Below are 26,144 nucleotides of genomic sequence, written 5' to 3'. Positions count from 1 at the left end.
GGTACACCCCCACCTGGAATACTGCATCCAGTACTGGTTGCCATACATGAAGAAGGACACAGTACTACTCGAAAGAGTCCAGAGAAGAGCGACCAAAATGATTAAAGGGTTGGAGGAGTTGCTGTACAGTGAGAGATTAGAGAAACTGGGCCTCTTCTCCCTTGAAAAGAGGAGACTGAGAGGGTCATGATCAAAGCATTCAAGATAATGAAGGGAACAGACTTAGTAGAAAAAGACATGTTGTTCACCCTCTTCAAGGTAAAGAGAACGAGAGGGCACTATCTAAAGTTAAAAGGAGATAGATTATGTACAAACGTAAGGAAGTTCTTCTTCACGCAGAGTGTGGTAGAAAACTGGAACACTCTTCCGGAGGCTGTTATAGGGGAAAACACCCTGCAGGGATTCAAGACAAAATTAGACAAGCTCTTGCTGAACCAAAACATACGCAGGTCAGGCTAGACTCAGTTAGTGCACTGGTCTTTGGCCTAAGGGCTGCTGCGGGAGCAGACTGCTGGGCACGATGGACCACTGTTCTGGCTCAGCAGTGGCAATTCTTATGTTCTTATGTCCACACCATTCTACGAGTATAAGGCATGGCATTTAACATGGCTATAGGCATGTCTGGGCATTCCAAAAGATTATGCACAGAATTAAATAATTTGGATTCAGTGTGCCTAACTTGGGTACCAGCATTTATACCAGGTTTCAGCAAGTGTTAAGTCTAGTACCTAAAGATAGGTATGAGAATTGGCATTATGCACAGTTCTATAAAGGGTTCGTGCCTTTTATAGAATTGGTGCTTACCACCACTTATTTTGGGGAGCAAATTTCAAAAGCCATTTATTGATTTCAACCCTATATGAATAAATTAGGAAGTCAATATTCAAAAATATATTTATACATTCTATAACACAGGTGTTAACATCTGTAGATCTCTTAAGCATATAAATATTTAGGGCTCCTTTTATCAAGGTGCGGTATGCGGTCAACGCGCGGAAACCGCACGTTCAACCGCCTGCTGCGCTAGTCGCTAACGCCTCCATTGATGAGGCATTAGGTTTATGGCTTGCCGCGGGGGTTAGTGCGTGATGAAATGTCCGACGCACTAACCCCCGTAGCGCACCTTGAAAAAAGGAACCCTTAGAGTATAGTAGTAGTAGCATTTATGAGCGTAAATGCCAAAATTCCACCTAAACCCTATTCTGCAGATATCTGCTTCAATTTCATGATGCATATTTGCATGAGGGACATACTTTATTAATAATAATATTTATTTACTAGTCTTATAGCCCGTTACATTAATGGATGCTAGAATATATGTGTGTGTGTCTGTCTTTATTTTTTTTTCTCTCTCCTTAGCCGCTTTCTGTATTTCTGTCTGTCTTTTTTTTTTTTTTTTTTCTCCTTGGCTGTCCACTACCACCCCTTGACTGCTCCCCCTGTCCATTCTCCCTTCCTTTTACCTCCCCTGTGTCCTCCACCACCCCATCACTGCTTACCTTATCCAGAAGCCCTTCTCCCTTTGTTTTACCTCCCCCTGTCCATCATCACCTCCTTCCTGCTCCCCCTGTCCAGCAGTAGGCCTGTCTTCATTTTTCTGCCCCCCTCTCTGTTCATCAGCACCTCTTCCTCTGTCCATCAACCCCTTTTCTGCCCCTCCATTTCCGTGTGTTGCAACATTTCCCTCCCACCCCACTTCCCTGTGCAGTATTTTCCTCCCCCCCCATACCTTCCTCCTGAACTCCATGCCCTACTTATGTTAAAATGCTTTCTGGGTTTGGCTGCCCGAGGTGGATGTCGGCCGCGGCGGCTGCTGGCTGCCCGAAGCTCTCTCTCTCTCTTCCTCCCCCCCCCCCGAGGCGGATGTCGACCGCGGCGGCCCGAGTCGGATGTCGGATGATCCTTTAACCAAAAGGATTAAAAGGGTTGAGCTCTTTGATTAAAAGTTTTGTTGTGATTTGTCACTGTGAAAATATGTTATTGCACTAAGGCATTAGCCCCCTTTATAATGTTGTGTGTACAATTTTAAGTACATAAGTAAGTATGTACCACCTTTTTGTGACGCTTAGCACACAAAATTGTACATACAGGTTATAGACTACCTAAAATTGCATATAAAAGTTAATTGACACATTAGCTGCTAATTATCACTAACAACCAATTATCATAATTGCACTATAACTGTGGAGGGGTATTTTCGATAGGACGTCTAAGTCTGAGTTTGGACGTTTTGGGAAAGACGTCCAGAAATCCAGTAGAGAAAATATCCATTCTCAAAACAGCAAGATGTCTATCTTTTATTTTTTTTTTATGACCTATGTAGATGTTTTGGTCCTTAGTGCGTCTTATCTTTTTTAGCCATTCTTGAATATAAATATGTCCACATGAAAAACACACAAAAGAAAGTTTTTGTCTAGGCAACCAACATTGTTAGCAAACTGTTCAGACAGCTGAGCATTGCAAAGGCATTCTTCTAAGAAGTACTATAGTGAATTTCACATTAAAATTCCCATGTACAAATGTCACTATATCTTGCTTATATTGTATGTTGAACCCTCCAAACCCCAGCCAAAACTTACAATAGCCCTTATGCCTGCAGGTGTCATCTTAATGTAGGTACAGTAGGTTTTTAAGGGCTCACCATTCAATATAAGCAGGATCTTTTCCTAGAACTTTTAATGTGAACTTCACTACATAAGAACATAAGAAATTGCCTCCGCTAGGTCAGACCAGGGGTCCATCGCGCCCAGCAGTCCGCTCCCGCGGCGGCCCATCAGGTCCATGACCTGTAAGTGATCCTTTGACTAAAATCTTTCAATCCTCATTATTCTTCTATCTATACCCTTTTATGAACCTATCTCTACCTCTGTCTATATCCCTCAATCCCCGTATCCTTCAGGAACTTGTCCAATCCCTCTTTGAATACCCTTAATGTAGTCTGTCCTATCACAGCCTCCGGAAGCGCATTCCAGGTGTCCACCACCCTCTGAGTGAAGAAAAATTTCCTAGCATTGGTTCTAAACCTGTCCCCTTTCAATTTCTGATTTGCATATAATGGAAGTGAGAGGCATGCAAATCTGCTCCATGCATATTCATTAGGGCTATCCTGATTGGCCTGGTGGTCCTCCAGGACAGGGTTGGGAACCACTGTTTTAGAGCACGTTACCTATACCAGAAATTGGCATGATCTGCATATAGCTTTACTATGCAGTTATACTCAGCCACTGGAAACATTGAGGCATTTGGATCTGGGAATCAGGTCAAGGCACATTCATTAACCAGACAGCAATGATTTTAAGTACTAGCCAGTTAGCAGAACTCACCACAAGCCCTAGACACAGCTATTTCAAGTTGGAATCTACTTTAATTGGCTAGATTTTGGCTGGTTGGATTTAAACCTAGTTTAATAGAAAGAGGCCAACCATCTGAGCTGGCCTGAGCTATATAATGCCTTAGATGTCAGGAAGCTGAATATCTAAGTTTGCCTTATCACAGTGATAATCTAGTCAGGCTTTTTATTTTAACGCAGGATCTCAACATTTGTATATACAGGTATTTAGTAAGATTTCTCTCTTTATGCCATCCACTGTGAAATCTCCTCACTTATCTATTTAGTAGATCATTCAGCTGTTGCAGTTTATAAAAAACAGACCTATATGGCTTCCACAGAACTGGAAACAAATATGAGGGCAAGGGATAACCAGAACAAAAGATTTTTTTTTTTTTCTGAAATAAACTTTAAAATGCTCAGATATCTTCCCAATGCTGACAGATTGTTAAGGCTTGAACTTTTAATGCAGTGTTAAATATTACGATGCTGGACTCTACCATTTCTCATGACTCCTCTTTCCTGTTTCCTCAATCTCAATATGCCATCCTTAGAAATATACTTTAATGCCTGTCACGACTGACTTTAATGCCTGTCACGACTGAATAATTTGAGATTGTTTTCCTTAGAAATATTTTCCTTGCCCTTTTAGGAACAAGACAACCCCATTAATGTGGACTATGTGATGATTTATGAATGTATTTTCTTTCTTGCCTTTTTTCTCTTTATTTTTAATTTTTCTTGCAATTTATTAATGTAACAAATGGATATTAATTAATATATATATATATATAAAGAACTATGGATCATGCCAATATGATGCAAGGAGTCTACTTTGGAATACTAAAAGTATAGTTGATGAACAGTGTTATCAGTTTACTCCTGTGAAAGACTCTTGCAATAACAATTATTTTTGCTTATAAGAGTATTTTGTCTCACACAGAGTGCTTTGATAAGAAAAATCAATTGGTCTTCTTTGTCATAAGAGGCCCCCATGATGAATAATGGTCAAGAGTTTACCCAGGGAACTTAATTACACCCCAAAGGTTGTGAGATGATAGAGATACCCTTGACTTCACAACTGTAGGAAATAGCGTAAGTCAGCTCAAGACTGGCGTTGATCCAGTTTTATCAGCTAATGTTAAGACAAATGATTTGCTACCTTCTATATTTCCATCTTGTTGCTTTGTATCTCTTGCAGTCAGTTGACTTTTTTCAGCTTTACACTGTCTGTTTTGCCTGGGAAGTGAGTTATTGCATATTTGTTCTCAACACTGGGTTTCATTTTTATCACTGTCACATTATTTGGGGGGGAAAAAAATCCACACACTATTCATATTTTTCTGTAACATGAAAGACAATTTCTTATATATATATATATTTTATATTCTGCTTGTGATATGGGTTTTCTATACATCATAGTACTTATTGCGGTTGCATCATAAAGATCAACAATTAGTTTTATTCTTGAAATACAACAGCGCTGTGTTTAGGCCATTGGCATATCAGGCCACCCAGGATGAAACACCCCCATTTCCAGCCAGAGTGCCCTCCTCCTCCAGGCAGGGTGCTATCAGTGGAGGGGCTGTGGTCTGCATGTGTACAGCCATCAGCTCTGTGGCCCCCATCCCAGAACAGAAAGTTGACATCAAACAGGGTAGGGGGCCAACAGAGCTGGCAGCCACTCACAAGCAGACTGTGCTCCAAGCATCCCCAAACTGCCTGCATCTGGGACAGACTGCCCCCGCCCTTGATGCACCGGAGGTTTAGGCAAGATTTTCTTCAACAGGAACACTGACACAGTCATGTTATGAAGATAATGAAGATGATAAGCCAAGGTATCTCTTCAATAGGGAGTTGCTTTACCAGCTCTTTACTGTGATTTGTGAAGAGGTCAATAGTGTAATTCCCACATGCTTATTTATTGTGACACAAGTAAACAGTATTGGTAAGGATAAAGAAAAACAAACTAACCTCACCCAAATTTCCCAGATGCTGAATCACTCCCACCCTAGAAAGACCCTTAGTGCTGCAAGGGCCCACTTCCACCCGTGGCAAGGCTGCACATAAGAAGACAGATAACCTCTTTTCTCCCTTCATCTCAATTGTCAACCACCTTGAGAGGAAATTTCCCTATCACCAGATACTTTTTTGCCACAGGCAAAGCTGCAATCTGTCCATCCCAGTCGCAAACACACCAGCTTCCCAACCCTACATCTCTCCCATCCAAAACAATGAGTGGGCAGGGCAGGAAAAGTGCCACAAACTCCCACCAAAAACACCCCTCCCTCTCGCCTTCCCTAACACCAATGCGTTAAACCTGCCAAAATCCATCCCAAACCTTCTAACTCCAATCCCTAACCCTCTAATCACTGCTCTCCTACCACCCTAACTAAACTCTCCACCAATCAGCTCCTGTTGCCACCTTAACTCTTTTCTCTCAACCAGGGAATTTCCTCCCTGCCCTTATATTCCGGAACTTGGAGGCGAGGAGGATGGCAGTTTGAGTGCAGAGCTCCTCTCCCTGGACAATCTGCCTGCTTTTAAATATCAGCAGCAGTGGGAGATCAATTGCTTTTACACCCAGCAGCAACGGGACCAACCCACCAAAAACCCACAGTCCCGATCCTGCAAAAATATGAGCTCCACCCTCCCTGCAGTCCGCTAGGAAAATCAACTGCTTTTACACCTAAGCAGCAGCAGGACCAGCCACCACTACCAAGAGCCCTTTGCCCCGATCCAGCCAGGCACGTGAACTCCTCCCTCTGCAGTCCATTGGAGAGATCAATCTACCTGCTTTTAAATATCAGCAACAGTGGGAAATCAACTGCTTTTACACCTCAGCAGTAGCGGAACTATCCGCAACTACCAAGAGCCCACAGACCCGATCCAACCAAGAGTGTGAGCTCCACCTCCCTCTGCAGTCCACTAGGAAGATCAACTGTTTTTTACACCTAAGCAGCAACAGGACCAGCCACCATTACCGAGAGCCCTTTGCCCTGATCCAGCCAGACAAGTAAGCTCTTCCCCCAGCATTCCGTTGGAAAAATCAATCTGCTTGCTTTTAAATATCATCAGAAGTAAGAGATCAACTGCTTTTACACCTAAGCAGCACCAAGACCAGCCGCCACTATCGAGAGCCTTTGTCCCAATCCTGCCAGGCGTGTGTGCTCTTCACCATACAATTCGTTGGAGAGATCAATCTGCCTGCTTTTAAATATCAGCAGCATTGGGAGATCAACTGCTTTTACACCTAAACAGCACCAAGACCAGCCGCCACTATCGAGAGCTCCTCCCCTTATATCCCGTTTAAGAGATCAATCTACCTGCTTTAAATATCAGCAGCAGTAGAAAAACAACTGCTTTTACATACAAGCAGCAGCGAGACCTACCGCAACCACCAAGAGCCCACAGACCCGATCCTGCCAGGATTGTGAACTCCTCCCCCTGCAGTCCATTGGAGAGATCAATCTGCCTGCTTTTAAATATCAGCAGCAGTGGAGATCAACTGCTTTTACACCTAAGCAGCAACGAGACCAGCCACAACCACCGAGAGAACACAGACCCGATCCTACCAAGAGTGTGAACTCTTCCCCCCCTGCAATCCGCTATGAAGATCGACTGTCGGCTCCGGGCGGCTTTCCCGCAGAGGAGAGAATCCTGCATTCATCGTGGGCCTCATCTGGGGCAGCCTCCTTGGAGCGGCTGGGGCACGGGCAGTGTGTCTGGGAGGGAATGCATGGATGGGAGAACATCGCAGGGGAGGAGACATAGACATCCTGGGACTGTCGGCCAAGTCTCTTCCCTGAAGAAGCCCTTTTTCTGGAAACTAAAATCTTGTTAAAATGTTTATTTTATTTTTATTTTTCCTCTAACTCTACTCTTCACTTCTCTATTACCCTCCAGGTACTTTAGTTAGATTGTGAGCCTTCGGGACAGTAAGGGAATTTTTCAAGTACCTTTCCTATTTCTAATCTTAATGTATATTTTCTGTAAACCGCTTAGAACCTAACGGATGTAGCGGTATATAAGAAATAAATTACATTACATTACATTACATTATACTGATGCCATCTCACAGAATTCCCAACACCCTTACATTCCCCCCCCACCGGACCCCCTCCCACCCACCCACCTTAAAACATCCCCATTAGAGCCCAACTCAGCTGGCTTAGCCAATGTTATATGCACCAAGCCAAAGCTGGCTCACTGCGTATATAAAGGTGACAAGCACTACTTCTAACACTTTTAATCATTATAATACACTCCAAGCAACCTAGGTTATATGGCTGCAACATACTGGAAAGAATCTGAAATGCTATGACTCAAAGTAGAGCCACCAAGAATGGCAACAGGCACTACTCAAAGTTGTAGAGATTAAATGAGCAAACTGACTGGAATGTACTATTATTTTTGCACACCTTAAATGGTTGTTTATTCATTATCAGTACCAATTGTAATATGCTAGACTCATGTGGTAGGCTAGCCTTTCACCTTCTACTCCACACACATACTTATGTGAGAAGGGCACAGTAAGCACTGCAGCCATTGAACCCCATCACGCCAATGGCCAGGCATTTTGAACTCTGGATCATCCATAATATTCCTGGAAATTGCCTTCTTAGTCATCAGGCTTTCCCAGGCTCTCCACTGTCTTTGTTGCATACTCGGACTTCTGATCTCTACGCATTCCTGCCTGTTCCATCATGGCTCCTGCTGCACCCATCTCTTATTTTTCCTGTAGTCCAGAGTAGTCATCAGGCTACTGGCCAACACTTTCTGGGTTCCCTCTCCCACTGGAGAGTTTCGGGTCAATGCCTCCTTCGGCTTCTGCTGTACTTGATCTTTTACCACTTTACTGCTTATATCTGTAGACTTGGGTTTTGGTTTAGGACTATGGTCACCTCTTATAACCAAATTAGAGTCCTTTCCTTCTTTAGTTTTAGCCTTCTCTCAGAATTCACAGATTTTGCTTTCCTCAAAGCAAGTCTAGCATATTTTAGTCTTTCCTCAGATTTGGGTTCCAATCCCCTCCTTGGACTCACTCCAGTTTCTCCCAGGGTATTCATTCTTTTTAGAGGGACTTCACCCTCCATCCAGGGAGTTTTGTCAGGTCCTACAGATTGAGACTCCTTCCCTTCTGTGGTTATTATACTGGCATTTGGGCTCTTAGACATAGGGTAGAATTGGACTCTAAATCCCAGTGGATAGCCACCTCTGGAGAACTTCATTGCGGTATACTATACACTTACCCCATCGTCAGGCATGAATGCCTGTCTTAACTCCTTCCAGAATTCTATAGAGGTTGTCAGGCCCCTCTCTTGAGGGTCATCTTGTGTATTCTCTTCTCAAATAGTCTCTCCCAGCCCCATAAGGGCATTAGGAAGCCACTTCCCAGGACCTAGGGCTGATTCTTCTTCCAGTCGATGGGTCTGTCTCTTTTGTAGCTGCTTCTGAATGGCTTGCAGCTTCATATCTAATTTTTACACATGCTTCTGGCACGCCAGCCTCACAGTAGTCTCGATAGCAAGCTGAACTTGGGTCTCCCCCAGCTTTTGGAACAACAAATTATTATCTTTTCTTAGTTGAGTATGCTCTTGCTGGATTCTCTCAGCCATCTTCGCCCCCTCCTCCTCCCAGAGGTGTATCTCTTGTAACTTTCTTTGGAGCTGGCCATTCAGTTCTTCCAGCCCCCTTGCTTTGCTTTTCATTGCCTCACAGTTCTGTAATGCTTCTATTAACTGCTCCTGCATTCTAGTACACTGCTACTCTGGCACTGTCGTAGCCAACTCTTGCTGTAGCTGTTCCACTTTGGCCCCTGCTGCTTCAGCTTTGGCCTGGAAATCTTCTCTCTGGACTGTTAACAGACTGATTGGGCTTGCAGTTCCTGCATTCTGCAGGTTATCTTTTCCTTCCCTTTTGCCCAGCTGGCTCTGTCTTCCACCAAAGCAGTGCTCCCCCGCAAATTCGCGGTCAGCGGTTTGCGGTCCTGGTCATTCATGGTATTTTCCGACCGCGAATGACCAGGCAGGAGAGAGCAGCCGGAGCGCCGGCGAGTGAAGGAAATCACTCGCTGTATGCTCCAGCCACCTCTTCCTGTACTAAAGCCAGGCCTTACCGATCAGGAGCTGCGTGTCAAAGCAGCTCCTGATTGGTGAGGCCCGACTTTAGTACAGGAAGAAGCAGTCGGAGAATACAGTGACTGATTTTCTTCACTCGCCGGCACTCTGGCTGCCCTATCCTGCCTCTCCAGCTGCCCTCTCCTGTCTCCCCTGCTTAAAAAATGTATTCACAGTTTTTTGAAATTCACGGGGGTTCCTGGAACATAACCCCCACGAATTTTGGTGGAGTATATGATATTCTCCCTTAAACTGGACTTCATTACAGCACAGTTTTTCCACTAGCAGTTCTAGCCGCCTGCATTCTCCCATTGCAACTCTGCAGCTTGGGTGAGCTCTTTTGCCTTTTCTCCTTCCTCAATTAGTTTTGCTACCTGCATCTGTAGTGTTGCATTTGAGGACTTCACATAGGTTACCTGCTCCTGCAGCTAGATAAGCTCCTCTGCTTTCTGCTTCAGGCAGTCTTTAACATCCACCAGCTCTTGTATCTTGGCTTTCAATTGGGCTTGTAATTCTGTTATTGCCACATCCCTCTCCTGGGACTGGGTACTCTGCTCCTTTATTATCTCAGACTTTTGGTCTAGGGCTACCCAGAGTTTGGCAATCTCTGCCTCTAAGCTCTGCAATGCGCTTTCACTTTCTCTTACTTTCTCCTTCTGATTCTGCAACTGGTCTTCCGTCATTAGATGTTGCCCTTGGAAGTCGTTCTTTTCCTTCCTTAATTTGGCTACATATTTAACAGCATATAGCTGGTCTTTCAATAAGTCTTTAAGTTGGCGTTTAGCCTGTTCTAGCACATTAGCTAGATCTAGAAGTGGATTTTTGGACCCCTTTCATGTAGTCCTCCCAGATACCCATTCTGGAGTCTCTGCTTCTGGTATCTTCCCAGTATAACCGAAGTACTGACTTTTAAAACACAGCACTTCACTCCAGGAATTCCACTGCTTTTTATTTAATAAAACCATTCCAGGATTTCCAGCAAATCCTGTTCCCCCAGCAGCATTATTTTTTTTTCCTCTCTGTAGAGCAGCGGTCTCAAACTCAAACCCTTTGCAGAGCTACATTTTGGATTTGTAGGTACTTGGAGGGCCGCAGAAAAAATAATTAATGTCTTATTAAAGAAATAACAACTTTGCATGAGGTAAAACTCGTTATAGTTTATAAACCTTTCCTTAATTGCTTCTGATAATTTCAGCTGAAAGCAGTGCAACAAGCAGAAAGTGAAAAAGTTATATGTTTCGAAATTCAGTGAAAGTTCTATGTTTTGAAATTCAGTGAAAAACTATCAAAGTATCAACTGCAAGAGACAAGATTTTGGAGCAACTATTTTGAGGCCTTCGGCATTATAAAGAATGATTCTTTATGGAAAACTTGTGCCTTAAGTGTCCGGCAGTCACGTCCGCAACTGCCTTCAGCTCTCATATCCTCCAGCACCGGACACATGCACAAGCTGCACTGCCTCCAATGATTACCTTACATTCTGGAACGTTGTCCGCCTCACTGCTGTAACCTCATGCAAGCGCTTTGCTGCATCTATACATGATTGTCCTCTCCACTCCATCTCACAATTGTGTACAGATGCTGGAAAGCGCTTGTGTGAGGTTACAGTGACCGCCGGACCGCCAAATGCCGGACTGCTGGACTATTCCGAGGCTCAAATATATATTCTCCTCCCTGCCTAAGGATTACTTCTGTAACTCAGCAGGACTGCTGAGCCCAGTCAGGGCAGGATTAACCAATAAGCCAAGTAGGCACGTGCCTAGGGCCCAAAATGGTCAGGGGGGCCCGATGAAGGAGGGCATCAACATTGTTTTTTCCAAACAGCAATGGGCCCCTCCAGCATCGATCGGCAATTCGGGCCCCACCCCAATCGGCAACGTGCCCACCCCCCAATCAACGGAAAGTAAGACAAGCAAGCAACGCGGTAAGAAAGGCAACGGGAACTATAATTGTGCAAGCGGTGCTGCTTGCCCAAAGCTTCCCTCTGACGCAGCTTCCTGTTTCCGCCTGGGCGCATGGTGGGGTCGGGGCAGGGGGCAGGGGGGCCCAGTGTACTTGTGTGCCTAGGGACCCTCGATGAATTAATCCTGCCCTGAGCCCAGTGAATCCTGGGAGTTGTAGTCTCTGTACTACTGGGCCAGTGTCCTCTGCTGCCCAGTGATAGAACAACATCATTACTGAGAGAGAAACCCTTACTGTTTTACACCAAGAGTGCAAAACATTAGCTGCATTATGGGATAATTCAACAGCTTGGTGCCTCCTTTTAGATGCCCCGAGGATGCACCATTAAAGGAATACTAGTGTAACCTAATATTGATGTGCCTAACATTTAGGTACTGCAGTTAAACCAGCCATAGAGCTGGCATTAGTGTAAGTGCCCAAATGCAGCAAGTAAATTTACAATTGTACGAGGTAATGTGTGTAACTTGGAGCCCTGCCTATTATATGCCCAAATATATGCCCTATTGGCATTTACACACTGTCCCCTGGCTTCTATACAGTATATAACACCCAGATTTGGGCACCTAAAGTTGGGCATGTTTCCAAGATGTTAACCATCAATAATTGGATGCTAATAACCAATTATTGATGTTAATTGGCTCCAATTAGAATTTGCATGCATATCTGTCTATGCACTATTTTATAATGCTGGACTCCTAAATCCCATAGCATGCAACCCAAAAGGGGTATGGCCATGGGACGGACATGGGCATCCCAAAAAGTTGCACACAGTATTATAGAATAGTAGAAACATAGAAACATGATGGCATATAAAGGCCAATTGGCCCATCCAGACTGCCCCTTCGCAGCGGTCACTATCTCCTCCTCTCCTTAAGAGATCCCACATGCCTGTCTCATTCCTTCTTGAATTCAGATACAGTCTTTGTCTCCACCACCTCTACCAGGATCCTGTTCTACACATCTATTACCCTTTCTGTAAAAAAAAGTATTTTCTTAGATTACTCCTGATCCCAGGGCAGGATTAATTTGTAGAGGGCCCCTAGGCACACAAGTACACTGGGCCCCCTGTCCTGCCCCACTCCACCATGCACCCAGGTAGAAACAGGAAGCTGCGTCAGAGGGAGGCTTTGGGCAAGCAGCACCGCTTGCACAATTACAGTTCCCGTTGCTTTTCTTACCCGCATTGCTTGTTTGTCTTACTTTCTCCTTCATCGGGCCCCCCTGACCATTTCGGGCCCTAGGCAAGTGCCTACTTGGCCTACTGGTTAATCCTGCCCTGCCTGATCCTATCACCTTTTAACTTCATCCCAGATTGGGTACCAGGATTTCCTCCAGGTTAGAGAATGACATTGGAACCCCCCCCATCCCCGCAGGATCTATCTCTGCCCTCTGTTAATGTCCCTGCCCCATCCCTGCAAGCTCTATCCTTGAGGTTTGTGCAGATGAACACATGATTTTAAAGTGTTTTGAGGCTTGTGCAAATGAGAAAGAGCTTGCAGGGACATTAACAGAACTCACAGAGGCAGAGATAGATCCTGCGGGGATGGGGACAACAAGAGTACCGTATTTTCGCGGATATAACGCGCACCTGTGTAAAACGCGCACAGGGGTATAGCGCGCAGAAATCACGATGATATGTACCAAAACTTTTCTATACCGCGCTCAGGCATATAACGCGCATGATGCCCGACGCTCCTTTCGCCCGCCCTGACTTTCCGTGCGCTGTCCCGACTCTCCGTTCACCCCCCCTGACTTCCGTGCACTGTCCCCCCTTGAAGTCCTGTCCCCCCTTGAAGGTCTGTCCCCATCCTGAAAGCCTGATGCCCCCCCCCGACGTCCGATACATCCCCCCCCCGGCAGGACCACTCGCACCCTCACCCCGAAGGACCGCCGACTCCCCAACAATATCGGGCCAGGAGGGAGCCCAAACCCTCCTGGCCACGGCGACCCCCTAACCCCACCCCGCACTACATTATGGGCAGGAGGGATCCCAGGCCCTCCTGCCCTCGACGCAAACCCCCCTCCCCCCCCAACGACCGCCCCCCCCAAGAACCTCCGCCCGTCCCCCAGCCGACCCGTGACCCCCCTGTCCGACCCCCACGACCCCCCCACCCCCCTTCCCCGTACCTTTGGAAGTTGGCCGGACAGACGGGAGCCAAACCCGCCTGTCCGGCAGGCAGCCAACGAAGGAATGAGGCCGGATTGGCCCATCCGTCCTAAAGCTCCGCCTACTGGTGGGGCCTAAGGCACGTGGGCCAATCAGAATAGGCCCTGGAGCCTTAGGTCCCACCTGGGGGCGCGGCCTGAGGCACATGGGCCAAACCCGACCATGTGTCTCAGGCCGCGCCCCCAGGTGGGACCTAAGGCTCCAGGGCCTATTCTGATTGGCCCACGCGCCTTAGGCCCCACCAGTAGGCGGAGCTTTAGGACGGATGGGCCAATCCGGCCTCATTCCTTCGTTGGCTGCCTGCCGGACAGGCGGGTTTGGCTCCCGTCTGTCCGGCCAACTTCCAAAGGTACGGGGAAGGGGGGTGGGGGGGTCGTGGGGGGCGGCCAGGGGGGTCGCGGGTCGGCTGGGGGGGCGGTCGGAGGTTCTTGGGGGGGGGCGGTCGTTGGAGGGAGGGGGGTTTGCGTCGAGGGCAGGAGGGCCTGGGATCCCTCCTGCCCGTAATGTAGTGCGGGGTGGGGGTAGGGGGTCGCCGTGGCCAGGAGGGTTTGGGCTCCCTCCTGGCCCGATATTGTCGGGAAGTCGGCCGGGCAAGAGGGCTTGGGCTCCCTCTTGCTCCGATCGTGGATGCGGGTGCGGGTGGGAGCGCGTGCGAGCGGTCGTTCGGGGTGGGGGTGCGAGCGGTCCTGCTGGGGGGGTGAATCGGGCGTCGGGCGGGGTGGGAACTATGTTTAAAAACTTTTCTATACCGCGCTCAGGCATATAACGCGCGAGGGGTATGCGCGGTAGGTAAAATCGCGTATAACGCGCGCGTTATATCCGCGAAAATACGGTAAGTTTGGCACCCAAAGTTGGGAGCAGGAATCGGTTCTAAGCATTATTCTTTTAACATAGAATTCCCCCCTATGTTAAGTTAGATGCCTTGCTGGCATTTTAATGTCATTTACTTGCAAAGATGCTAGTCCGCGAGACATTTTTGCACACAAGTGGTACCTAAATGTGAGTGCCTAGATCAGTAGTCATCATTAATTTGTAAGCTGGGGTCCCTCTGGATTCTAATGGACTGAAGGAGAGCTGCAAAATATAGTCCTATGCAGAGCCTCGACACTGCTGCCAAGTGTTTACCAATTACATCAATCCCCACTAGCCCACCTTCAAACTTCGTTGGGAGGGGGGTATCCTCAAGGTCGCAAGCATTTCCAAATGCATTCTCTTTTGGCTCCTGAAAAATGCCGTGTCCTTCAAGCATGCAGCTCTTCTCTCTATCCACTTTTATTTTTCTGACCCAAGCCTGAATAGAGAGGCAAAGTAGCAGAAAAAGCCCAGAAATACAATGGGAGCTGCACCTGGGATCTCAGGGAGGGGGGACACCATTGGTCCTTGGGCCTTGCACAGAAGAACATTGGTCTAGATTATAGAATTGCCCCCATATGTTGAATTCACATATAGGAATAAAAAAAAACCCTGCCAAACTATGTATTTCTACTTGGTGTTTTTTTTCCCCCCTGGATAGTATCAGCCTTCAAAGCTTAGCCTTGCAAATCACCACTATTAAGTAGCCAGTCTGCAAAAAAAATGTAACCAAGGTTATCTATGGCCTCATGGAAGGTGGTTTCCATTTGCTCTTAGCATAGTGTACAGTTATTCCCTGTGTGAGAAAATCCATACCTAGATCTGCATAGTTAGACTTGCAAAACTGCTTGCGTCCACAAAAGTACAGCTCAAAGTCAGGCTCGTTTGACCTGCGCAAAGTGTACCCATTCTCAAGAGCAGCAAATGCATCACAAGTATAGCGGTAGGTGATAAAGCCATAGCTCTCCCTGCAATTAAAAATATGACAGCTGTATGAAAATCTACCAAAAGGAACATATTGAACAAAATGTAATTCTTTCCTTTACAGAAGAACTGACTAGTGTACTGATAATAATTCATGTACTAATGCCATTAAATCTATTGATCAGTATGATTCTTCTGTCAAGGAGCTAAATACTTTGAGGCAGATTTTAGAAAATATGTTCAATTCGGAATAAAGATTCCAAGTCAGTACATCACATATTGGTAGGGTTACCAGATGTGCTGGAAAACCCAGACATGTCCTCTTTTTCAAGGACTGTCCAGGTACCCAGATGGATTTCCAAAACCCGGTAGTTTCTCCAGGTTTTGGAAAGCCTTGAGCTTGGGGCCGCGTCTGGGGGGGCCTCTGAGCATGCATGGATGCAATCCGATGGCATTTATTTATTTAATTTGTTTTCTATCCCATTTTCCCCAAAGAGTGTAATCACGCACACACATACATGCATGCATGTGCAATATCATTGTGTCTCATACATGCATGCTCAGAGGCCCTCCAGACACGGCCCCGAGCTTCGGGAAAGAAGAAATGAGGTTTGTATGCGGGTGGGGCTGGGAACGGAGCTGGTCAGGATTGGTGGTGGAATGGGGTAGGATTGGGGGGCAGAATGGGGCAGGTCCACGTGTTCTCTTTTTTATAACAAGAAAATCTGATAACCCTACATATGGGTGTCTATTTCTCATGCAATATAGAACACACCGTATATACTCGACTATAAACCAAGATTTTGGGCCAAAAAAATAGCCCAAAAATGGTGTTCTCAGTTTATATTCGAGCCTCCTTTGGATGATGGTGCTTTTTTTTCCTACTCTACCCACCCAATGACCAACAATGCTATTTTCCACCCCTCCAGAAGTCTGGCACACCCTTCCCATGACCAGCACAGCTATCTCTCCCCTCTCCTGATGATCACCACTGCTATCCACACTAATGACCCTTGCTATCTTTTCCTATCCCCACCCCGATGACTGGCATTCCTATCTCCCCCCCCTCATTGATTGGCACTTCTATCCTCCACTACCCACTCCCTCCTGCCCCAGACCGACATCACACTTACAGTCCTGATGCTCTGCAAGTCAATGTTGATGCTCTGTGCTGGGATGAAGGCCCTTGATTGTCTGTGCATGCTTAAGGCCTGCTGACTCCCGTCCTCTGAGGGATTCTCGAAGAGAGTCCAGCAGGCCTTAAGCTTGCACAGACAATCAAGGCCCTTCATCCCAGCACAGCTCTCCAAGGGCAGAAATAAATTACCATGACTTGACATGTTTGACAAGTTTATTAGGATTTTATATACCGCCTATCAAGGTTATCTAAGCGGTTTTTACAATCAGGTACTCAAGCATTTTTCCCTCTCTGTCCCGGTGGGCTCACAATCTATCTAACGTACTTCACTTACTCCCTCTAGTGGAGACCTGCTTAGTTGGAGCACTTTCTCTAACCTGGATGTACAGAGTACTGGGTATCTGGTCTAAATGCCAACGCCCATCTTTTTGGACAAAGACATCCCTTCCTCTTCTAAAATCGGAATGGACATCCATAATTTGGCAACCCCCTTGCCATACCCCCAAAACATCCAGACCATGCTCCCATGCAATAGGATATACTGCAGTTTTAGACATTCATATTTCAGCTTTATACAATCAGGATTTGGATGTCTATGAAATATGGATGTCTAAATGCTAGATTTCAGAAGTTCAAAACATGAATAGACATTCTAAAATAAGGGCCTTTTCTTCTAAGCAACTATTAGGTTAAATAAATATGAAATACAAGGGGCCGCTTAAAAATTCTCAGCCCAGCCAACAAAGTTGGGGCAGTCTCCACTGAGGTCTATGCACTTAATTCAGTGATTTTCCACATTTTTTGTTCCATCATAAAAATATGGAACATAAAAAGTAGAAAATTTCCGGACTAAGGAGTCATTTTACTAAGGCACGCTAACTGATTTAGCGCGCACTAAATCGGTTAGTGCACCTTAGTAAAAGGACCCCTAAGTGTGTAGCCGTCGATGGAGACTGTCCCAACTTTGTTGGTTGGGCTGAGAACTTTCCAGTAGCCCCTCGTACTTACACTTCCCAAAAAAGGAAAAATTAGAATAGTTCTTACCCATCATCCCGCAGATTTACTGTGCACTCTTCAATTTCACCAAAGACTTCAAAACGATCCCTGAGCTCTGACCGAGTTATATCAAGTCTGATATTGCCAACATAGATTACACGATGCTCTTCCTTTTAAGAAAACACAAGATACTCTGCTATTAATTTATCCTTCAAATGTTGCTAAAAGATAAAGATAACTTTTGCCTCCCCCCACCAAAAAAAAAAAAAATAGAACCATATGTGAAGCCACAGTTCACTTTAGTGAACAGGGATAGGTATACATTCAGTTCATTTATGCACCTTAAAAAGTTTAGTACATTTAGTACTCTAAATATTCAATACACCCAACTATTCTCCCTTCTACCTATTTTAAATTTTATTGTTAACCGGTCAGATATTCGTTTTATGATTGGGATATTAAAAACTAATAAACTTGAAACTTGAAACTTAATCAATTTAACATATGTTAACCTAAGAATTGACATGCATACAATCGATTTGTATGCATTAACATGATATAATGCACATTAAGCATTATTAAAATGAATGTGTGAACTAACCCCCACTCAAAACAATGCCACAAAATCAGGAGAAAAGGGATCTCTACAGGCAGCCTCATAGTACTACTATAATACCATGAGGCTGCTGCAAGAAGTCAAGGTGGCCATTTTGTAAAAGCAGCTGCTAGGGGCAAGAGCACGGGGGTTCATTCCTGTCCCCACTGGGAGGAGGGCTATCCTGAATTTGAGGCTGGGGCTAGGGATGGGAGAAGGAATGAGCCTGTATAGGAGGGAGGGGGATCTTGTCTCTTCGGAAGTGGGCTGGATGGGGGGGGGGGAGTTCTATGGACCTCATCAGGGAGTGAGAGGGGGAATGGAGGGAAACTAGACAATTTGTTTTAATGTGGGTCTGATATACAACCACGGCCCACATAACTGTCTTATGTGGGCCTAGGCTAATATCAGCCAGTAACTTCATAAGCTGTGGAGGCCACTGCCAAGGCTATTAGGCTCAGGTATTCAATGTCAGTGCCTGGACATGGCCTGGCATTGAATATTTGGGGCAAAAACAAACAAACCATTGACTATCATAGTCTGAATATTACCGCTAAAGCTCTTAAATTAAGATGAACTTTCAGTTCAAAACTTCAGATCCTCTGTTTAGCTGAATTTCTGGTACAATTTAGAAATGCACATTTAAGAGCTTAGCTTTTTTTGAATATCGGTACTTTTCCCAGTGGTGTAGTAAGAGGGGCTTGGGGGAGTGGTCTGCCTCGGGCGCAGTCTTCTTAAGAACATGGCACCCTCCTCCTCCCTACCCCTCTGCAACTCTCCTTGCCACGTGTGCGCACCCCTTGCCTTCCCCCATACCTTTTTTACTTCCCCAGCACGAGGTGACCGCCCGTGTCGGCATCAGTGCTCTCTATGATGTCACTTTTGAGGACCCGCATCTAGGAAGTGACGTCAAAGGGGCAAGCAGACACCGACGTGGGCATACTGCTCATGCCAGAAAAGTTAAAAAAGGTATGGGAAAGGGAAGAGGGCATGCGCACAGCTTAGGGACGGGGAAGAGAGCATGGGAGAAGCGCCACTGCCCCGGGCGCCACTCACCCTTAATACAACACTGACTGTTCCCTCTACACTGAGCAAGAGTATTCCAACTGCACTGTTGCCAGTAGGGGGCGGTGCTTCAATATCATGCTTTCTATCACTAGGGACAGGCAGTGGATTTCCCCACGCCATCTCAATAATGGCCTATGGACTTCTCTTTTAGGAAATTACCCTGCTAAGCTGATTTCACCACATTCTCTGGCAACAAATTCCAGATTTTAATTACACGTGCTAAGAAATATTTTCTCTGTTTGGTTTTTTTTTAAAATCTACTACTTAGTAGCTTCATTGCAAGCCCCCTAGTCCTAGTATTTATGGAAAGAGTGAACAAGCAATTCACATCCCTCAGTATTTTATAGATCTCTATAATATCACCCTGAGCTGTCTCTTCTCCCGGCAAGGGCACAGCGGCTGAAGCACTAGTATTGGGAAGTCCAGGTGATGGAGCAGGAGGATTATCTGCTCCCACGGAGGCTTCATTGAATGACAACTGGCTGCTCCTTAAATGGTTGGAAATTTCTTCAGTAAAGTCTACTCAGGAGGTATTATAAATTTCTTCTCAACTAGATACTTTGACTAAATCAGTAGAGTCATTGAAAAAAGATTTCTCTGACCAAACCAAGCAAACTCAGGAGGACATACAAAGTTTACAGCAGTTTAAGTTGGCATCAATCAAGGATAGTATTTCCACTCATAGAAAATTGGAACAGACTGAGAATTTTAACCGAAGGTTAAACCGCCATCTCTTGAATTTTCCTATTGTTTCAGGTACTTTGCCTATAGATCTCTTTAAGAGATACCTTGTTGAAAATTTAAATATCTCCTCAAATAATATACCACCAATTAATAGGACATACTACTTATCCAACAAAAAGATTTCCTCTGAAAAGAAGGGAGAAGCCAAACCGACTGATCTTGGTAACATAACTGCTTTACTAGAACAAACTATTATAGCTGAAACCGAAAGAACCACATTGGTGGTGTCTTTAGTTTTTGAGCAGGATTTAAATATGATTTTAAAGTTATACTTTAAGAATGCTCAAAAATTGTTTGGGGATCAGAAAGTCTGGATATATCCTGATGTTTCTAAAATAACTCAAGATACAATCAAATTGGGTGCCACGTTCCTCTTAACATACCCCTGCAAATGCCTGCTAAGGTATTTGGGAATCAAATATACTTTTTTTTCCACGTAACATCTTAAGGAATTTCAAGATGTCAAGAAAACCATCAAAGACTGATTATGAAGGGTATTTGATTTTGATTGTAATTAGGCCTTTTCTTTTAAAATAATTACTTTTACTTTCTTCAATTTGATAAGTTGACTCTCTTATGTAGTGGTCTAAGAAAGGGTGAACATTTTCTTTTCTTTATTAGGGAGGCTGTGTTTTTCCCTTATTGTTTAATTTCTTTTCTTCCTGATTTTCTGTAGCAAGATGTATTCTTTTGATGTTATGTGAAAACTTTATAAATTAAAAAAAAATAATAATAATCAATGTCTAAAATATTCATGGGGTTAACATGCCAACATAAACATGAATGTGCCAGAACATACATGTATATGTTAGTATTTCAGAAGACACAAGTGTATGCACTGGCACATACACAAGTATGTCTGCCATTTTAGAAACATAGCTGTGATTGAGAGACTGACTCAAGTAAATTAAACCACCAACGAGAAGGAACCGCTATACAGTAACTCAGCTCAGAGACATAAAACTCTGAAGAGGGGGAGGTCACCCCCTCTTGGAACAAGAGTTTATCATCCAATCATAGCATAATTATTGATAAAAGCTTGTCCAACTCCAAGGTGTAAAGTTGATTAATGACTGTATATATAGCTCATACAGTCATTAATCAACTTTACACCTTGGAGTTGGACCCGCTTTTATCAATAATTATGCTATGATTGGATGATAAACTCTTGTTCCAAAAGGGGGTGACCTCCCCCTCTTCAGAGTTTTATGTCTCTGAGCTGAGTTACTGTATAGCGGTTCCTTCTCGTTGGTGGTTTAATTTACTTGAGTCAGTCTCTCAATCACAGCCAAGTTTCTTTTCTGACTTTCTTGATATATTGTCCCTGCTGTATTGGAAACGAATTCTAGAAACATATACATCTATGTTTTCTGAGCTGTCACAGCACCCGATATCCTTTCACACTCTCAATTGGGGGAGGGAGGCAAAAACAGTGGGGGATACAGGCGACAACCTCTCCTAATCTCTCCAATACTACACTGCCCAAAATGAGCACCTTTCTATAACTTAGACATTCCTGGGAGCCAGTGTTCATTAAAGCATGGATATCTGTGATCATAAACATGCATTCCCACCCAAAACACAGACAATTCCCCCTTTATATATGCATATATTTTGCAATGTGGCCATGTATACCTGGCGTTAAAAAAAACAGGATTTAGACATTATGAGGGACTAAGGGGTTCTCCCTCACTAAAGCTGCAATTATACCACTGGACAGCAGGGGGCAGTAGCCCAAAAGGGGGTGTTTCCCTGAAAATAAGACCTAGGGCTCCTTTTATGAAGGTGTGCTAACATTTTCAGCGCACACACTGGATTAGTGCGCGCTAGCTGAAAAACTACCGCCTGCTAAAGAGGAGGCGGTACGGCTAGCGCACATGGCATTTTAGCGTGCGCTATTCCGCGTGTTAAGGCCCTAACGCGCCTTCGTCAAAGGAGCCCCTAGTTTCAAGTTTTATTTAAAAAGTGATAAATCACTTAATCACATTTCAAAGCGATGAATATTGATTTAAAAAATTTACATTAAAGGGGACCATATATCTAACATACAAAAGATACACAGGACTTACAGAAACCAAAAAGGAAAGAGGGGGAGGAAATACAATATTAGATAGGAAAGAAGACGAATAGGGGAAGAACTGCAGGAAGGGTAAGGAGAAACCAAAGAGAATGGAGAAAATAGAAAGAAGACTACCTCTGCAACAAGAAGAAATATCGAATGTAGTGAAGATGGCCTGACTAACCAAGCTAAAGATCAAATGCATCTTTAAAAAGGAAACATTTTAAGTTGCTCTTAAATCTATCCAGTGAGCATTCTTCTCTTAAATGGATTGGTAGAGAATTCCACGTTTGTGGTGCCTTGACTGAGAAGATGTACTGTCGAAGAATGTTAATAATTTTAAGAGAGGGAACTGTCAATAAATATTGATCATTGGATCTGAGTAATCTTGTGGAAGCGTACAGGATGAGGAGTCGATTGATAAATGCTGGTGCCTTGGAAAGAAGAGTCTTAAAGGTAAGTAAACATATTTTATGTGTTATGCGATAAATGACTGGGAGCTAAAATTAATATGACAGTGTCTTATTTTCAGGAAAGGTCTTATTTTTTTCATGTACAATGATCATCTCTCCCTTCCTCTCTTCCACCCCAATTCTTCCTATTTCCTTTCTCTCCCTCACATGTGCAGCATTTTTCCTCCCCTCTCACCCATTCCCTTTTGTAGTATCTTTCTATCCCTCCTTCCCATCCCTTGTGCAACAGTACCCTTGCAGCTTCTATTCCTCCCTCCCTCCCATCCCTCCACCGCACATAATCACACACCCCCCCCCGCGCATCCCCCCTGACCTTTTCATCTCACCCCACCAACCGTGAGACCGAAATACCTTGTAACAAATGGCAACGTTGGCAGCAATCTAGACAGGCTGCTTCATGGCTTTATCCTGCCCAGGCGATCCTCTGCTGCATCACTGATGATATCATCAGCAACGTGGCACACAGAATGCCTGAGAGAAGGTTGTGAAGAGGCCTGTCTAGATTGCTGCCGATGTTGCCATTTGTTACAAGGTACTTCGTTCTCACGGTTGGCAAGGGTTGGAAGGGTCAGCAGGGGGGTGTGGGGGGAAGCGCTGCTGCTGGCGACTAGGGCTTATTTTCGGGGATAGGGCTTATATTAAGACCTACCCCGAAAATCATGCTAGGGCTTATTTTAGGGGTAGGTCTTATTTTTGGGGAAACATGGTGTGTCCCAGAATGCACTGAGCTTTGCAGCTCAGAACTGAGCCACAAGAAGGGAAGTAATGCCTGGAGTGATTCCAGAGAGGCCCCAGAGAGAGATCCCGAGGAAGGGACTTCTATGAGCAGAGAAGTCTCAGATAAATAAGATTTCCCTAAGGCATCTGGGCCATTCAGAATAGGCCCGGGAGCCTTAAGCCCCTCCTGGGGGTGGGGCCTGAAGCACATGGGCCCAACCTGACCGTGTGCCCAAGTCCCCGCCCCCCAGGAGGGGCCTAAGGCTCCCGGGACTATTCTGATTGGCCCAGGCGCCTTAGGCCCCACCAGTAGGCGGGGCTTTGGGACGGATGGGCCAATCCGGCCTCATTCCGTCGTTGGCTGCCTGCCGGACAGGCGGGTTTGGCTCCTGTCTGTCCGGCCAACTAAACCAAAGGTACGGGGAATGGGGGTGGGGGTGTCGTGGGGGTCGGCCAGGGGGGTCGCGGGTCGGCTGGGGGGGTGGTCGGAGGTTCTTGGGGGGGGCGGTGGTTGTGGGGAGGGGGGTTTGCATCGAGGGCAGGAGGGCCTGGGATCCCTCCTGCCCGTAATGTAGTGTGGGGTGGGGGTAGGGGGTCCCCGTGGCCAGGAGGGTTTGGGCTCCCTCCTGGCCTGAACAACTAGCGGGGGGGGTCACCAGGGTCAGGAGGACTTGGGCTCCCTCCTGGCCCAAACAACTAGCCGGGGGGGGGGGGGTCGCCAGGGCCAGGAGGGCTTGGGCTCCCTCCTGGCCCGATATTGTCGGGGAGTTGGGGAGTTGGCGGGGCAAGAGGGCTTGGGCTCCCTCTTGCCCCGATCGTGTCGGGGAGTCGGGGGGGGGGCAAGAGGGCTTGAGCTCCATCTTGCCCCGATCGTGTCGGGGGTGCCGCGGTTGGCTGGGGCAAGAGGGCTTGAGCTCCCTCTTGCCCCGATCATGTCGGGGAGTCGGGGGGGGCAAGAGGGCTTGAGCTCCCTCTTGCCCCGATGTTGTCAGGGGGGGGGTGTGTGTGTGGTGTCGCGGTTTGACATGGCAGGAGGGCTTGGGCACCCTCCTGCCTGGATCGATGGGGGGGGGGGATTCTGTAATCGGTGTTGTTTTTGACAGGCACCGGTTACAGAATCCAGCTTTTAGGCGAAGGACTGGCTCCTCCTTCGCCTAAAAGTCCTTCTGTTGGACGTTTGTGGCCTAGGCGTGTTTTTGTTTCATTATGGCTAAAAAGTGTAGACGTGCTGTGGGGGTACTTGTAGACGTAGTGGAGATTGGGCGTTTAGGCAGAGGAAGGCCATAATCAAAACATGAACGTTTGTTTTGGTTATGAACACTTTCCCTGCTTCTGAGTTGAATATTTAAGGACTTAGGCCAAAAGGGGACTTAGACGCTTTTTTTGATTATGCCCCTCCACATGTGTCTAGATGCCGGTTAAAGTGCTGCCATATTACATTACATTACATTACATTAGGGATTTCTATTCCGCCATTACCTTGCGGTTCAAGGCGGATTACAAAAGGTTAGTTTAAGGACAGAATTACAATGAATAAAGAATTAAGGAGTTACAGAATAACAGAATTATATGAATTGTAGAGAATAGCTGGAGAGGTAATATGAAGATCTTGAGGGCTTTTAGTGGTTGTGTTGTTATTTCTGTCTTAGGAATTTCTTGAAAAGTGTGGTTTTTATTTCTTTTCTGAACGTCTTATAGTCTGGGGTGGTCATCAGAAGGTTGGAGATTTGGTTATCTAGTCTTGCAGCTTGTGTGGCTAGGAGGCCGTCATGTAGTTTTGTTCTTTTCACTTCTTTGGATGGGGGGGGTATGAATGGGGAGTGCGTTTTTCTGTGTCTGGTGCTGGTTGCTTGGATGAGGCGATTGTTCAGGTATGATGGACTGTCTCCGTGTAGTGTTTTAAATAATATGCAGTAGAATTTGAATTGGATTCTTTCTTGGATTGGGAGCCAGTGTGAGTTGATGTAGGCTTCGGTGATGTGGTCGTGTTTTTTCAATGAATAGACGAGTCTTAAGGCTGTATTTTGGATTGTTTGGAGTTGTCTTATCGTAGTTGCCGGACATGGGAGGAAGAGAATGTTACAGTAGTCCAGTATTCCTAGTATTAGGGATTGTACTATAAGTAGGAATTGTGTGCTTTCAAAGAATTTTCGGACTTGTCTCAGGTTTCTCATGATTGCGAATGATTTTTGAGTTGTTTTGTTTATTTGTGGCTGCATTGTGCAGCATCTGTCTATGGTCATGCCTAGTAGTTTTATGGTTGTTTGGATGGGATATTTGGTTGCGTTTATGTCTAGGATGGTTGTGGTTTGGATCCTGTCGTTTTCTAGGAGGATGAATTTGGTTTTGTCTTGGTTGAGTTTAAGTTTGTGATTTTCCATCCAGGTTGTGACTGCTTCCAGTGTTTGGTGAAGTTCCTCTGTCATGGTAGGTTTGGAATGATCGTATGGGATGAGGATGGTGATGTCATCCGCATAGCTGTAGGATGTTATGCCTAGATTATCCAGATGGGTTCCTAGAGAGGCAGTGTATAGATTGAAGAGGGTGGGGGATAGTGGAGATCCTTGTGGTACGCCGCATGGGTTTGACCAGGATTCTGATTTTTCTTTGTTTGATTTTACACTGTAGGTTCTGAGTTTTAGGAATCCTTTGAACCAGGAGTATACTTTGTCTGAGATGCCTATTGCATCTAGTATCTGTAGAAGGATGTTGTGGTCTACCAGGTCGAATGCTGCCGATAGGTCCAGTTGTATAAGTAGTATTTTTTTCCCTATACTAAGTTGTTGTCTGGCGGTATCCATGAGGGAGCCTAGTAGTGTCTCTGTGCTGAAATTTGTTCTGAATCCTGATTGCATGGGGTGTAGTAGGTTGTGGTCCTCTATGTAATTGGTGAGGAGTTTGGCTACTAGGCCTTCTGTAATTTTGACATATAGCGGAATTGAGGCTATAGGTCTGTAGTTGGAAGGGAGGTTTTGTGGTGCCTTTGGGTCTTTTTGGATTGG

At 45.5% G+C, this 26,144-nt stretch overlaps 1 protein-coding gene across 4 annotated transcripts in view; it reads right to left on the bottom strand.

Moving 5' to 3' along the window:
* PPARGC1A (PPARG coactivator 1 alpha) overlaps positions 1-26,144 on the bottom strand; it is a 260,571-nt gene that overhangs the window by 14,236 nt on the left and 220,191 nt on the right. For all 4 annotated transcript variants that reach the window (XM_033948475.1, XM_033948446.1, XM_033948456.1 and 1 more), the window contains 2 exons: positions 17,535-17,656; positions 15,245-15,396 (listed from right to left, as the gene is read on the bottom strand). In XM_033948475.1, the coding sequence (XP_033804366.1) occupies positions 15,245-15,396; positions 17,535-17,656 (274 nt within the window). The remainder of the gene's footprint in view (positions 1-15,244; positions 15,397-17,534; positions 17,657-26,144) is intronic.

Source organism: Geotrypetes seraphini, chromosome 1 (genome assembly GCF_902459505.1).
Source record: "Geotrypetes seraphini chromosome 1, aGeoSer1.1, whole genome shotgun sequence".
In the NCBI taxonomy this organism is placed as follows: Eukaryota; Metazoa; Chordata; class Amphibia; order Gymnophiona; family Dermophiidae; genus Geotrypetes; species Geotrypetes seraphini.
The sequence above is the reverse complement of the archived record's forward strand: the minus strand, read 5'-3'. Positions and strand labels throughout refer to the sequence as shown.